Below are 15,594 nucleotides of genomic sequence, written 5' to 3' on the forward strand. Positions count from 1 at the left end.
AAGAAATTAAAACCGCATGTAAATCAAGTTGTAAAAAACATTTTTTTTTTAGGTAAAGATTTAATTTCTTGTATGTGAATGGCTCACTGCAGCAAGTCGTGTGATAGGGGCAGCACAATGGTTGAATGATTAGCACTTCCGCCTGGCAGTACTAGGGTCATAGGTTCGAATACCAACCACAGCACCACCGCGCCTGGAGTTTGCATGTTCTCCCTGTGCCTGCGTGGGTTTCCTCTGGGTACTCCAGTTTCATCCCCACACTCCAAAGACATGCCAACCCATGGGAGGGGTGTGGAATGACTTGCATGCCTAGATCTACAGGGCAGAAAATCTAACAAAAATCTTTACAGTATATACAGGTAAAGTGATACATTTTGCAAAAAGGATCCTCTGGGTAACAGGGTAACTTTTTTTTCTTTGAGCTTTCCTTTAGGTTGTTCAAGATAGTAGAGGCACACTTCTATAAACTACTTACTTTCAGTGAAGTTTAGAGCCAATGAAATGCTATCTGTATCAGTTCGTGTTAAGAGAAGTTGCCCACTTGTTAGAACTGTCATTTCTTCAAATCCTAAACACGTTCCCCAAAACGGAAAATAGTCACCTCTATCATTTGCCTATGAGACAATAATGAGGATATTAGACTAATCCTATTAGTTTGGATAAAGTTTTAAATCTGAGTGCAAACTAAAATTTAAAATGTCTTTCTACAAAGGAAAAAATAAAAGGATACATAAAAACAATATTTTATTTACATGTTTTCAGCACAGAGTGTAAATAGAAGAAAGTGTCCAAAACAACTAAGTTTACATATGCAAATTAAACCTAAATAAATTAAAATATGAATGAGAGAGTTGGGTGGTAGGCAACTTATGCTCAGACAAATGTTTTCTCTTGGGACAACAGTTTATTGATTGCAGCATTTTGAATTCAGGGTAATATTTAAAAGAATAAGTTCACCTTTACACAAAAAAAAATTGTACTTTGTGCAGGTAAAAAAAAAAAAAAAAAAAAAAAAAAAAAACACAAAATGTGCATTTATCATTTTTGGTGTTAGGATCCTATTAAGCATTGTACCAGCCATCAGAAGATCACTGATGTCATGCAGGTCTCCTGCAGACTGTCAATGTATCTGCTTGCCTGTACATCCCATATGAGCAAGCCAATACTTCTGAAAAGAAGAATCAATGAACTACCACAGCGCAGTTGTAGTTCCTAGAGAACTAGAAGCTGATAGCCAATAAGGCTGTCAGGACCTATAGTCCATTCTTTCAGAGGACTGCTAATGGTGCGGCTGTATGGGCAGAGCCCCACAAGGCTGTGTGGTTTTTGAAAAGTGACAGCTAGTAGGGGGATTTCCTCCCTGTACTTCTGTAATAGGGAGAGGGGAGCAGTGGATGGTGGCTGTAGGATTGGGAACATGCTTCATGTCCCACCCTAAAAATGGGTGGAACGTGCAACATGTTCCCAAAAAGTGAACTTATCCTTTAAAGCAAATCACTTTATAAAATCTGTCCAAAAACAATTATAGAAGTAAGTGTATTCAAAAACCTAGTACCCTCAAGTTGGACTTGCAAGATGCAGGCATGCAGTAGGTAAACTTCATCTAGCCAAACTTTACTGAAGCAGAAATTCTTCAAAATTTAAATCTTCATGAATATTGGTCCTCTTAATAGATGCATATTATCTTTTCTCAAGATGCTTCTGTGCCCTCTCTTGCCCAATCACAGAGCACTGTGTGTTATGTGAACCCATTCACAGAATACAAAGCCTTCTGTGAATGGGCAGCAGAGGGGCAGACAGTGCTGTTGTGTGGAGAAGACAGTGTCTCACCTCTAAGAGCCCTGGAGTGTTTTCTCCCAAAGCTACCATAAAAATTTCAGATGTAAAATGGTAGAGAAAAGTCTTGAAGGTGGAATGCTTAGTATGCCTGCAATATTACAATGTGGCTGAATTCCTGGAGTTCAGCTTTACATTGATTTTTCAAGGAAAGCTGACTTCTTAAAACAGATGACAACTGTTTAAAATTCTGATGCTCATATTTAGGGCAAAACAATATACTTAATAGCAACAAGTTTACCACAATGGCCAGGTCATAAAATATCTTGGACACTCTTGCATATTCTGAAGTTTCAAGGTCAACTCCACCACCTGGCAAAAGAACCCTACAAAACAAAGGAAAGTGTTAAACTGTAAAGTCCTGTGATTTTGTTTAACATAACTCAGCACCAAATGCATGTCAACTGATTACCCATTTCTGAAAAAGTCTAATATAGGATTTTTGTACTTGCCTTAGAACCTGTGTTTTTTTTTTTGTTTTTTTTTTAAGTCCACTGAACATCACAGGAAGTCTTTCACCTTTTGGTTATACTGCCACCTACAGGAGGATTGGACACTGGCAAACAAATCAATTCTAGTCCAGCCCAACACAAGACCTCCCACTACCAGTATGCGTCACTTTCATAGTAACACTGTACTGAGAGAATTATCAAAAAAAAAAAAAAAAAAGTCCCGTGCCACTCCAAAGGACTGCAAAAAAAGATTTAGCACGAATACAAAAATCCAATTTCTCATTCACTGAGGAACACAGGCACTCTTTCACCTTTGACACTTCAAAAGTTGTCCAACAGAGAGGTGGGCAACACAGCTAACAATCACTAACAGGCCCATACTGAACAGAAAATACTAGGGGCTGTCTGTGCTCAATGGCCACCTGAAGGCATTGGGAACTAATGCTCGATGCCTGAAAAATCAAGAACACTCGCAACTAGTGAAGTGTGTTTTGACATAGAAAGGAGAATCCAATTTTAAAAGACAAAGCTCACATACCTGTTACCTCAACCACCAAGAAGGTGGAATTAGAAACTGAACCACCCTAGTATCCACCTGGGATGGTAAAAAAAAAAAAAAAAAAAAAAAAAAAAAAAAAGGATCTAGGCATCAACTCACCTGATCCCATCACGGGTCCAACTGAGATAGGGTTTCCATACACTGAATGCCCATCAGGTCAGACACTCATCTTGCAGAGGCAATGACTACCATAAAAGAACCCTGGAAGGGTGAACTAGAAAAGAAATACCTCCAATGAATCCAAGCAACGATTGCGGAGAGAGCAAAGATTTGACCTCATGGAGTCACAAAAGACAAATGGGGGAAGGTACATGGGGGTTTCCCACACAAGGTCAAGCATGAAAGATTGCATAGTCTGCAAAGCAAACGAGGAAGTAGTGTTAAAAAGGAGAAAAGGCCTAGATTCCGGCATAAAGATCCATCCAGCACAGTTACTGCTATCACTAGAGGATTCCTTCACGTGGAGATAGACCTATTTAGCATCAGATTACTTACCAAGGAGATAATCCTGTGATGTAGAAAGAACAGCCTCCAGGATGTAGACCAGCAGTTGAGCATTCTCTGATGAGAGCCTCAGCATCATTAGAGAGCCACTGCCTCTTCCCCACTCCAACAGGAGGACTTCCAAAGACAGAACCTTCCAGAAGGTGGAAAGTGAAAATTGCTTGGCCTCAAAGCATTGCACTAATACTGTGATGTAATCTCTTCAATAAGCGTTTGGACCTTTGATTTCAGATCGAAGATGTCCAGACAACATATGTTCTGAGCTACGTGCTGACACTAGCCAACCTGTTAACAGTTGCTACAGCACCCTCTTACCTCAGGCCTTCTCCAGGAACATGTGCGATAGGAAGTTATTGTGTGGGACAACGTCCTCGACTTGATAGCTGGTTGACTTGTCCAACATGCCAATAACTACTTGATCCTCAGGAACAGACAAGTCCATCTGCTCAAAACCTCAATCAACTTTTCTTACAACAACAGTGTGTAGTGCTAAATCAGTCTGAGAAGAGACTGGAGAACATGTACTTCCTCAAAGAAGCTTACCCACAGACTTATGATTCTCATGCAAACAGCTGAGAGACGACAGGCAACTACTGGACAGAAGAACAAGGACATGACAGTACATACAACGAAGAAACTTTGTGGTCTAAGCTGCCACAGGCAATGAAAGGATTCAAGCACTGACACGGTTTGGATATCTGGATAAAACAGACATTGTCAAACACAGGTCACGCTGTTTTTTCTCCTCAGAAGGTCGCAGAAGTAACCCACACTGACCAAAGTATATTAATTGACCATTGAAGCTAGAAAGTCCCTCTGGTAAAGAGAAGGAAAAGTAAATCATGTGGATGCCACCTTTGGGGTTTTTGGACATACAGCACCTAAAAGATGCAGATGTCCTGGTTAAGAGAAAGTACAGTGACGTGGTCAGAGTACAACTCCTGAGACCAATCTGACATAAAAGCTGGGACAAGAACACTTTGGTTCAAGGGGACACCAAAAATGGGCAGAAGTAGGGCTGCTAATCCATGCAGTGAAAGGATGGTTGAAGGGGAGGACCTGAACAAAGAGCTGAAGGTAAAGGAGTATCCCTGGAATAGCACTCTCTGCACTTAAGGACCTCAAAAAGACAAATGCTTCAAAAGTCTTCAAAAATTATCCAACGTCCCCGTTTTGAACAAGGAGTGTGCACCTTCGTGCTGATGAAGCATTTTCTGGTGTTATAGCAGGTTTCTAACTCGAGATGGGCGGCTGGTCATAGAACCAGGTTTGGAAAGGTTAGATGTGCATACTCTAGAAGAAAACTGCAAGTAAAAAACACCCACCTGCTTCATTGTCATACTTGACATTGATATAAAAAGGTCAGAAGAAACATTGTCCCTTGAGGATCATACAGGTCAGGTGCTCCTGCTCAACATGCTCCATCAGTGAAGGATCCACTGCCATGGTCCTCTAAATGAGTTTTACCATACTGCCATGGTTTGACAAAATTAAAATAACAGCCAGAAATTAACAAAAGACGGCCCATCTGCAAGAACTTTTAGAAAGGGTTTCCAACAATTTAATCGGTTAAGATGGGCAACTGATGGATCCATAGTGGGGATAGAATATGGTTTAATAAAATCTTCTAAAACATGAGCAAGTCTAGTAAGCATTTACTGGGTTTGTCAAGCAGTGTTATAAAGAAGTGTTTTGATTTATATCCAGCCTCCTAGGAGCTATCAAACCGCTGAGGCATGCTGGTAGTGGGAGGGGTTATTGTGAGCTGGCCTACAAATTTTTTTTTGGCCAGTGTCCAATCCTCCTACAAGAGACACTATAGCCTGTTGGAAAAGACTATGACCCTCAATGGATAAGAAAAAAAAAAAAAAAAAAAAAAAAAGGAAGGGTTTTGCTTTAAGTATATCGGGTAGCTATTGCTATCTGCATTCGCACTGGGGAGACTCCTTTACTTCTTGCCATAGTGTCTGTGGTCAAAGACAATACTACCCACAACCCAATCCAAAAGCTAAAATAAGTAGTCCATAAGCAGAGATGTCTTCTCCAAGCCAAGCCATCCACAGAGCTGCTGTCTGCAGGGATTGGTCCTTGATTTGAAACTACTCATCAGCGATACATTTAGAAAGGAGAAAAAGACAGGTTCTGTTCTTTTTAAAATCTTACACAACTAAAAAGACTATTACAGCAATAGAAGTCTATTTTATCTCAGGAAGGGTTGCTGCATTTACATACCCATTTATTGTGTTGAACATCTTCACATATTCTTCCTTAGGCAAATCAATTCTAGAAAGCAAATGTATTTATTAATATCAAGCACAAACAGGTATTTGCCAACTTGAGATGTAGGTGTGTGTTAAGGTATGCATTTACATTGATCAGCCATAACATCAAGATAACGGAAAAGTAAAGTAGACATTGATTATCTTGTTACAATGGAATCTGAAAGTTGGTGGGATATATTAGGCAGCAAGTAAACATGTAGCCCCTAAAGTTGGTGTTGAAAGCAAAAAAAACATGGGCATCGCAGTTTGTTGTGAACATCAGAACTGGACCACGAAGCAATAGAAGGTGGCCTGTGCTAATGAATTATATTTTCTTTTACATCATGCTGGGCTGGGTGTGCATGTGTTTATCTGGGGAAGAGATGGCACCAGGATGCAGTATGGGAAGAAGGAAAGACAGCCGTGATAGTGTAAGGTTTTAGGAAATGTTCTGCTGGAAAACCTTGATCCTACCATTCATGTGGATGTCACTTTGACAAGCACCACCTACTTAAACATGATTTCTGACAAAGTACACCCCTTCATGGAAACTATATTCTCTAAAGGCAGTGGCCTCTTTCAGCAGGATAATGCACCCTGCAAAAATGGTTTGAGGAATACAAGTTCGAGGTGTTGACTTACATCAAGAGGGCGATTAAGGTTGAGGAGGGCAGTATCTGTTATATGAAGCCAAGATCAAGAACACAAGGACATGACTACTGAAAGTAGATGATGCTTGGAACAGAGCAGCAAAGGCAGTGAGTCAGTCCACAGTAAGTGGATTCAGACATGCTTGGGACAAACCTAGATCTATACTCCACAACAAAAAAATAAATAAAAAAAAAAAATTCTCCAGCTCTCAATCCAATTAAGCATCTGTGGGATGTGCTGTAATAAACACACACACACACACACACACACACACACACACACACACACACACACACACACACACACACACACACACACACACACACACACACACACACACACACACACACACACACACACACACACACACACACACACACACACACACACACACACACACACACACACACACACAACCTGGCAAATGACAGGACTTAAAGGATCTGCTACTGATCCATCCAGAGGGGTGGTCATATTGTTATGGCTGATCAACGTATATAACAATTTCAGACACATTAACAGGTTTTTGAAATGCTATGCAATAAGTATGATCAAATGACATAAAAAGGATAACAAGTAGTGTATAGTGGTTCGCACAAATTGTGCTGTTTATTATGGCCAGGACTAAAACAATTACAAAATATTATTACACATTTTCAGAAGCAGATGGACCTTGTTACAGTTTCTCCTTGTTTAAAAAAAAAAATCTAAATGAAAGTGAATAAAAACATAGAAAACAACTGTTTTGTGTGTGTCCTATATTTATCCAGTGTGGTAAAACACAGGTCACATCACAAAGGCCTCATGCACACTGGACATTTTTAAAGCTGCTTCTAGGGGTTCTGCTCCCCCCCCAAACTCCCCTGCATGTTAGCCTACAGTTGTGACCAAAATTATTCAACCCCCACTGAAATTGAGTGTTTTGGCCAGTTTGACATTGCTTTTGATCATTCAGTCATCTTGCTTACATTTACATTAAAGAGGCACTTGTAGGTCAGACAAATATAACATAACAGTTATAATGAAATAACCACAAATGTCTTTTCTGTGCTCACAGCATTATCAGTTTTATTCAACCCCCAAGTGACATTCAATCTTAGTACTTAGTACAGCATCCTTTTACAGTTATAACAGCTTTTAAACGTGAAGCATAGCTTGACACAAGTGTCTTGCAGCGATCTACGGGTATCTTCGCCCATTCTTCATGGGCAAAGGCCTCCAGTTCAGTCACATTCTTAGGCTTGCGCACTGCAACTGCTTTCTTTAAGTCCCACCAGAGGTTCTCAATCGGATTTAAGTCTGGTGACTGCGATGGCCACTCCAAAATGTTCCAGCCTTTCCTCTGCAACCATGCTCTAGTGGACTTGGAGGTATGCTTGGGATCATTGTCCTGTTGAAAGGTCCAACGTCTCCCAAGCCTCAGGTGTGTGACGGACTGCATCACGTTTCCATCCAATATCTCCTGGTACTGAAGAGAATTCATGGTACCTTGCACACGCTGAAGCTTCCCTGTACCTGCAGAAGCAAAACAGCCCCAAAGCATGATTGACCCTCCACCATGCTTCACAGTAGGCAAGGTGTTCTTTTCATCATAGGCCTTGTTCTTCCTCCTCCAAACATAGCGTTGATCCATGGGCCCAAACAGTTCTAATTTTGTTTCATCAGTCCACAGAACACTATCCCACAACTTTTGTGGTTTGTCCACATGGCTTTTGGCATACTGCAGTCGACTCTTCTTATTCTTTGGAGACAGCAAGGGGGTACGCCTGGGAGTTCTGGCACGGAGGCCTTCATTACGCAGTGTGCGTCTTATTGTCTGGGCTGAAACTTCTGTACCCACATCTGACAAATCTTTTCTCAGTTCCTCAGCAGTCACACGGGGACTTCTCTCCACTCTACGCTTCAGGTAGCGCACAGCAGTCGAAGTCAGCATCTTCTTTCTGCCACGACCAGGTAGCGTTTCAACAGTGCCCTTTGCCTTGAATTTGCGAATGATGCTTCCTAAGGTGTCTCTTGGTATGTTTAACATCTTTGCAATCTTCTTATAGCCATTGCCCTTCCTGTGAAGAGAAATCACCTCTTCTCTTGTCTTCCTGGACCATTCTCTTGCCTTCACCATGTTTGTAACCACACCAGTAAATGTCTAGAAGGAGCTGAGTATCACAGTCATTTTAAAGCTGCCTAATTGGTGCTTATTATGCTTGATTGCTGCTCGGTGACATCCACAGGTGTTTTCAATACCTGATGGAAAGCACCTGTATGAACCTCTGTTCTTCAGAGTGGTAGTCTTTAAGGGGTTGAATAATTGTGGCAATGAAGAAACCACATAAGAACCATTTACTACTGTATTACATAAACAATTGATGTCATTTTAGTTGCATTTGGGTAGTTACAACGTCCTTGTAGGATTTGATTCTGAATACAATTCCAAATGTACACTATAGTCCCTAAACCCCTTTACAGCATTGGGGGTTGAATAATTTTGGTCACAACTGTATGTGTACATGCACACAAACGTTTAGAGACAAACGTTTAGAGGCAGGTGAAAAAACCCACTGCTGGGCGTCAAGGAGCTGCAGAGTTTTGGCAGAAAAACCGCTTGACACTTGTAACAGAACCTAAATGCCTATTACCTCTAGGAGCATTTATAGCTTGAACAAGAATTAATTTCAATGGCCAGAATAAATTATTTATTCTGGCCAATTGAATGAACGTCCAAGCACTTGATGCAGCTACACACGCTTGAAAGCGTTACACCACTTTTAAAAGTGTCAGGCATTTTTTCTGCCAAAAGCTGCTGCCAGGAGGAAACGCTTCTAGGAAAATAAGGAAACCATCCTGTGTGCAGGAGGCCTAAGTGTGAACAGGGTCTTAATTAGATATACACTCACCGGTCACTTTATTAGGTATACCTGTTGAATTGCTTGGTAACACAAATTGCTGGCAGCAACTCAATTCATTTAGGCATCTAGATGTGGTGAAGACAACTTGAAGTGCAAACACAGCATCAGAATGGGAAAAAAAAAAAAAAAGGATTTAAGTGACTTTGAATGCGGCATGGTTGCTGGTGCCAGATGGGCTAGTCTGAGTAGTTCAAAAACTGCTGATCTACTGAGATTTTCATGCACAACCATCTCTAGGGTTTACAGAGAATGGTTGAGTTAGGAAAAAAAAAAAAAAGAAACTATCCAGTGAGTGGTGGTTGTGTGGATAAAACTGCCTTGTGGATGTCAGAGGTCAGAGGAGAATTGGCAGATTGGTTCGAGATGATAAAAAGGCAACAGTAACCCATATCAATATGGACCAAAATCTGAGGAATGTTGCCAACACCCTGTTGAAACTGTTCCATGAAGAATTAAGGCAGTTCTGAAGGAAAAAGCGGGTCAAACCCGCTACTAGCAAGGTGTACCTAATAAAGTGGCCGGTGAGTGTACATCTCTCGACATATTATGGGACAATTCATTATTCTGAACAATGCCACTTAACACTCATTTTATTCATTTTTTCAATCACAGCCTCCAACTTCTTTCATGTGGCTTTTCCAAACTTCCAGCAGGGAAGAGTGCATTCTGAATGTAAACAAGTCTCTGATTAGATTCCTTGGGACTACGTATCTCATCAGTCTTAATGCCACCACACATGCCTAACCCATCACGATGTTTTCTATTCCTCTAGCTGCCTGAGCATGTCCAGCATCGGCAACGGCAGTATGAATTATGCAAGTGCGTACATAAAGGGTGGCTGTAGTGGGGCTCCATATGAGCCTGCAAGCCAAGGAGCCACCCTTCCAATGGAAATTAGGGCCAGCAATCAAGATACACAGGATTTAAAATCAGCTCTGCAAGTCCTGCCAGAAATCTAGTGAGCTTCTTACTTCCGTAGTGAGCTGACAACACCTTTGGAAGTCAGCATGTGTTTTCTGCTGCTGCACTAAACACCAGCTCTTAGGTTACGAAAATGAAGAAAAAGATAGAGATGTTCTGTAGTTTGGAAGGGAGAACTAGACAGGGCTGACTTGGGAATTTCATTGCAGGTGAGACAGCAGTGCAGCCACCAAGCAGTGAAAGCCATCTATCATATTAAACAGAAGAATTTGTAGGGGATGGAGCCAAGTGGCAACCTTTCATAAATAAAAGTGCCAATTAGCTACTCCAGTGGTTACAGCAACTGGTACGTTGCTGACTGCTTTCGGGTATAGGGTATGCACATGTGCACCCCCCTTAATGCCTGCTGTGAATGTACACAGTGGGTGTCTGTCAGCAGGTTTTGCCAATGATTTATGGCCAGGAGCTGCTGATCAGCTTTGTACAATCACAACCCAGAGCCTGTACTGAAAATCAATACAGAGGGAATGATCTCTCGGTTTCTTAGGGATGATCCTTGATCGCCCTAGAGGTTAACCCTTCCCAGCCAGTGTCATTAGTACAGTGACAGTGTATAGTATCACATATAACTGTATTAGTGTCACTGGTGATGTCAGTGGCAGGTAGTCAGTTCCCCACCCAGTTTCAGATTGCCCGCTGCACGATCTCAGTCCCAGTATAAGTCGCTGATCACCGCCATTAGTAGTAAAAGAAAACAATCCTATATATATATATATATTCCATAGTGTGTAGATGCTATAACTTTCATACAAACCAATTAATATACACTTATTGGGATATTTTTTTTTTCATTGTAAACCAAAAGACACGTAGCAGAATACATTTTGGACAAAATTTATGAACAAATGCGATTTTTGTATAGGTTATGTTTTATAGCAGAAAGTAAAAAAAGTTTTTTCCAAAATGTGTGGTCTGTTTATATTGCAAAAAAAAAAAAAAAATAGAAATTTAAATTTGCATGACCACGCTATAGTCAGTTAAAGTAGTGCACTACCGAATAGCAAAAAAATGGCCTGGTCAAGATGGGGCTAAAACCTCCTGGACCTCAAGTGGTTAAAAAGAGCGTCCTGGGTTTTAGGTGTACAACAAGCAAGAGGCAAAAATGTAGGCACCTCTGGTTAGCTGCATTTAATCTACATTACCAGATTTGGCATCTAACATTAGCCATGTGTATAAAAAGGTGTGTTTGTTGTTAGTGATCACCTTATAGGAATGACTCTGGCTCCAGCCGATTCTAGATACTTTATGTAAGAAGCAGCGATGTACGACTGCCCAAATGGCTTCAGGTTTTCAAAGTGGGTCTCCTGTGCCACTATTCCTGTAAAAGAAAGAAATCAATGTGAGAAAAATTAACACAAACGGTTTTAAAAAGCAAATCCATCCATGCGCATTTAACATTTTCATGTAGTCATTCCAGGATGAGAGAGCACTGAACAATTCTTGGTGGCTGACAATGCCTAAAGCCAAAATTCTGGGATTTTTTTTTATTTTTGCCCGTGGAGTGGGTCTATGCCCGCACTGCACGGGTTAACTGCTTTCATTCTAGAAGAGAGGACACCAAAGATATATTTACTTGAAGTGCCAATCCTCCCAGCACAAAACCAGACCTTTCAGCCCCTGCCTTCCCCTCCGCAGTGCAGAGGTCCTGTAAGTGGACTGTTCCTGAGGTCAGCACGCTCAATGCACGCTCCATAGACAGAACAGTTTACTGCTGGACCGGGGGGAGCGCTTTATTTCACAAAAGCTAGCCAACCAAGATAAAATACTTATTTTCATAAAAGTGACATTTATGTTCAATAGAATTTGAAAACTACAGTCCCATGGTTAAAATAACGAAATAGTTATTCTTGTGTTGAAGCTTTGTGAATCTAGCCTAATGTGTCGACAGCAACTTGGACCTCTTCACACACTGTAGTCTCTACATCTCAGAGCATGCTACATGAAACATCTAGTACAAAAACAGTTACGTGGGCAAAGACAACTTCATGCAATCACTGCAACAGCTGAGTGCAGAATGGCACCTCTTTAAAAGAAGAAGTTTGAGTATTAAAAAAAAAAAAAAAAAAAAAAAAAAAAAAGGGAAGGGCTTTATGGAGTCCCAAACGGTTAATATTTTTAACATTGCACTGTTTATCTCCTCCTCCCCTCCCTGCCTGTCTCCAGCACTGCACCCAGGGACTAGAAAGGAGGGGAAAGACCTTGCAGTGTGATGAGCACAGATTGGCTGCTCATCAGGAACGGGGAGTGTCGGGCTTATCCTTCATTCCATTTGCTGCCAGAGCCGTTTTTGCTTCTTTTTTTTTTCCCTTTCTTCCCACAAGTTTAAAAAAAAAAAAAAAAAAAAACACACACTTTAGGCTTGAAGATTACACAAACCCCCAAACATTATATATTTTCTGAAAGCAAAGACCCTAGATAATAAAAATAGTGAAAGTTCCAATTTTTAATATTGCATGATATTACTGCAAAATTTCTGTAAAAATACACTTAGGGTAATTTATTGCTTTTTTGTGCCCTAAAATTAACTTTAAAGACGAGGTTGCACAAAGGAAATAGATATCCAACATATGAAACCTTAAATTTGCGTGCACTTGTGAGATGGCGGCGAACTTCAAGACCCTATATTTTCTATAGGTGACACATTTACAGCCCCTTAGAGGTCATCAGTATAGTGTTACGGAGGATGTCTCGTGCTAATCAACATTTCCATGCATAGGCGCTCCAGCGTGTGCTTCTACGTTTGTACATGTGGAGGTGGGGGGCTTAGAATGTTGTTTTTTTTTTTTTGAGGGGATGTTGTTATGTGCTTGGCTGTAACTTGAATTTTTTTACATTTTTTTTTTTTTTTTTTTTAACTTAAAAAAGTCCCCTATGTGATGATTTTTGGTGACAGGTTATCTTTATTGAGACATCAAAAGGTCTAAAAGACCCTGGATGTCTGCCCTGTGTTCCACTGAAGGTAATGCAGTGCACATCACACTGCATTAAATTATATGGCCAGGATATCGAGGACTGAGAAATCTGTCAACGGGGACCCAGAAACGATATCATAACATCACTTCTGGGTCAGGACAAGAAGGGGAAGGGAGCGGACGTGTCTGCTCTTCTCCGCTCTAGCCAGCAGGACAAGCTGAACCTTTCCCGGGCCCGTAGATGGGCAAGCGGAGCCCGGGAGACATAGCAGGTGGGGGGAGGCTGGCATTGTGGGCAGTGTGAAAGCAATCAGACAGCAGTGTGGCCACCCGAAAGTTTTCACCAGACAGGTGAGCCCTGCTGCTTTCCCGCAGCAGTGCTAAAAAGGTTAACAAAAAAAACAAAACCAAAAAAAAAAAAAAACAAACACACCCCACACACGACCTGCCCAGCACCCAGAACTATATTTCCCGGGCGTCCGGTGACAAATTCTTATTCAACATCCCTGTAAAAGCAGCCTAGTGTGTTACTGCAGAGCAAACTGTGAATGTCCCCTTGAGGGCTTCATTTTAGTATACTGCTAAATAAAGGAAGCCGTAAGCAGGGATATTTAATTCCTATCACCTGACGCCCAGGACATGCAGCTCCAGGCAAGAAGTTTTGTTCTGCATTTATCCCTGCTGCGGGCTACTCCGGCACTGACAGAAGCTGAAGACAGAAGACTGGCTGCTAGTCCGGCAGCGCAAAACTCACTGCTCTGCACATGACAGCACAGGAGAGGGCGGGGGAGTGGCATTTCCTTCACTGCAGTTGCCATTCTGAAGCGAGAACACAGTACAGGACTCCTATCTCCTATCAAACATCCCTAATGTATCCTGTTACAGCCTGTCCTCGCCCGCTCTCTACTGCACATAATCTCCTGCAATGAAAAGCCAGAACTGAGAGTTGTGCTCCTCTTTCCACAAGAAGAAGTGCATACATACTATCCTGACATCTTCCTATTGGCTGTCAGTCCCAGGACGCTGAGCAGCCTCCAATCGCTGCTCCTCTGCTGTTCCTGGAATGGGTGTGCTGCTGTACCCCACCTGTAATGGATATCTCTCTCCACTAATTCCCAATGTCCCCATCTCCTACTTATCCCAAGTGTCCCCTGCTCCTCCACTTATCCCCAATGTTCTTCCTCTCCCTCAACTAATTCCCAATGTACTCACATTTTGCTGCCAGCGGTTTAGACATTAATGGCTGTGTGTTGAGTTATTTTGAGGGGACAGCAAATTTACACTGTTATACAAGCTGTACACTCACTACTTTACATTGTAGCAAAGTGTCATTTCTTCAGTGTTGTCACATGAAAAGTTAAAATATTTACAAAAATGTGAGGAGTGGACTGACATACACACACACACACACACACACACACACACACATATATATACACACACACACATATATACACACACACACACACACACACACACACACACACACACACACACACACACACACACACACACTGCCAAGAAGTATTGGGACACCCCTCCAAATCATTGGATTCCAATCACCTCCATGGCCACAGGTGTATAAAATCAAGCACCTAGGCATGCAGACTGCTTCTACAAACATTCCTGAAAGAATGGGTCGCTCTCAGGAGCTCAGTGAATTAAAGCGTGGTACAGTGATAGGTTGTCACTTATATTTTTTTTTCTTTTGAGTTATTTTCCTGCTTTAAAGCCCATGCTTTAAGTTGCTTATGTACAACTTTACATTCCTTCGATTTTCACCATTTTGCAGAAAGAATTTACAAATCTTTGTATTACGTAATACAGTTATGATTTTAGCACTTTTTTTTTTTGGTAAACATTTGCACAACTACCATGGGGCATACAAAATCAGCAGAACCATCTTAATCCTATAGGCCTTGCAATGTAGAATGAAAACCAGTGAAAAATAGCAAAAAAATGAATGGGCACCTGAGGTGACAAATGGGGGGCAGGGTCTGGCAGTGAAAGTGTTACAGTGTGTTTGTGTAATATATATATATATATATATATATATATATATATAGTATGACTGTGAAACAGGACATATTACACCAATGATTCAGGATTACATTAGCCTTTCTCAAACAAGGTTTTTCCAACAGCTTGGAAGGAAGTTATGCGAAGGCGTGTAAACCATGGAAAAACAAACACGTCGCTGTTGACCCATAATGTAATGTAACGTCAGCAAACTTATGGTGAATCCAGATAATTGAATTACCAATGTATTGGGAATCAGAGAAGGAGACTTGCAGATATGGAAAGACAGACTTATTTTTACAAAATATATTAAGTGTTCACTTTCATTTGCCTTGTGACAGCTGCTTATGATCACTTCCACAAAGGTAAAAAGAGCTCGTTTGTGAGTATGATGTGATCACAAAGTCATTGATACGCAGAGATCAGAGGGACAGTTGTATGCAATTCTCGTCTGATTACATGCAGATTTTGTTAGTACAGGTCCATGAAAGGAGAGACTGTTGGACATATTTTTAC

The 15,594-nt window shown here is 41.2% G+C and overlaps 1 protein-coding gene across 1 annotated transcript in view; it reads right to left on the bottom strand.

The window, feature by feature from the left end:
* The window catches only part of GGH (gamma-glutamyl hydrolase), a 41,889-nt gene that overhangs the window by 9,152 nt on the left and 17,143 nt on the right, over positions 1-15,594 (bottom strand). The window contains exons 2-5 of the mRNA XM_089685322.1: positions 11,351-11,465; positions 5,584-5,634; positions 2,078-2,162; positions 476-614 (exon numbers count right to left, since the gene is read on the bottom strand). Of these exons, the coding sequence (XP_089541448.1) occupies positions 476-614; positions 2,078-2,162; positions 5,584-5,634; positions 11,351-11,465 (390 nt within the window). The remainder of the gene's footprint in view (positions 1-475; positions 615-2,077; positions 2,163-5,583; positions 5,635-11,350; positions 11,466-15,594) is intronic.

This window comes from Staurois parvus, unplaced genomic scaffold (assembly GCF_062004578.1).
Source record: "Staurois parvus isolate SC_StPar_1 unplaced genomic scaffold, SC_StPar_1.0 ptg000371l, whole genome shotgun sequence".
NCBI lineage: Eukaryota > Metazoa > Chordata > Amphibia > Anura > Ranidae > Staurois > Staurois parvus.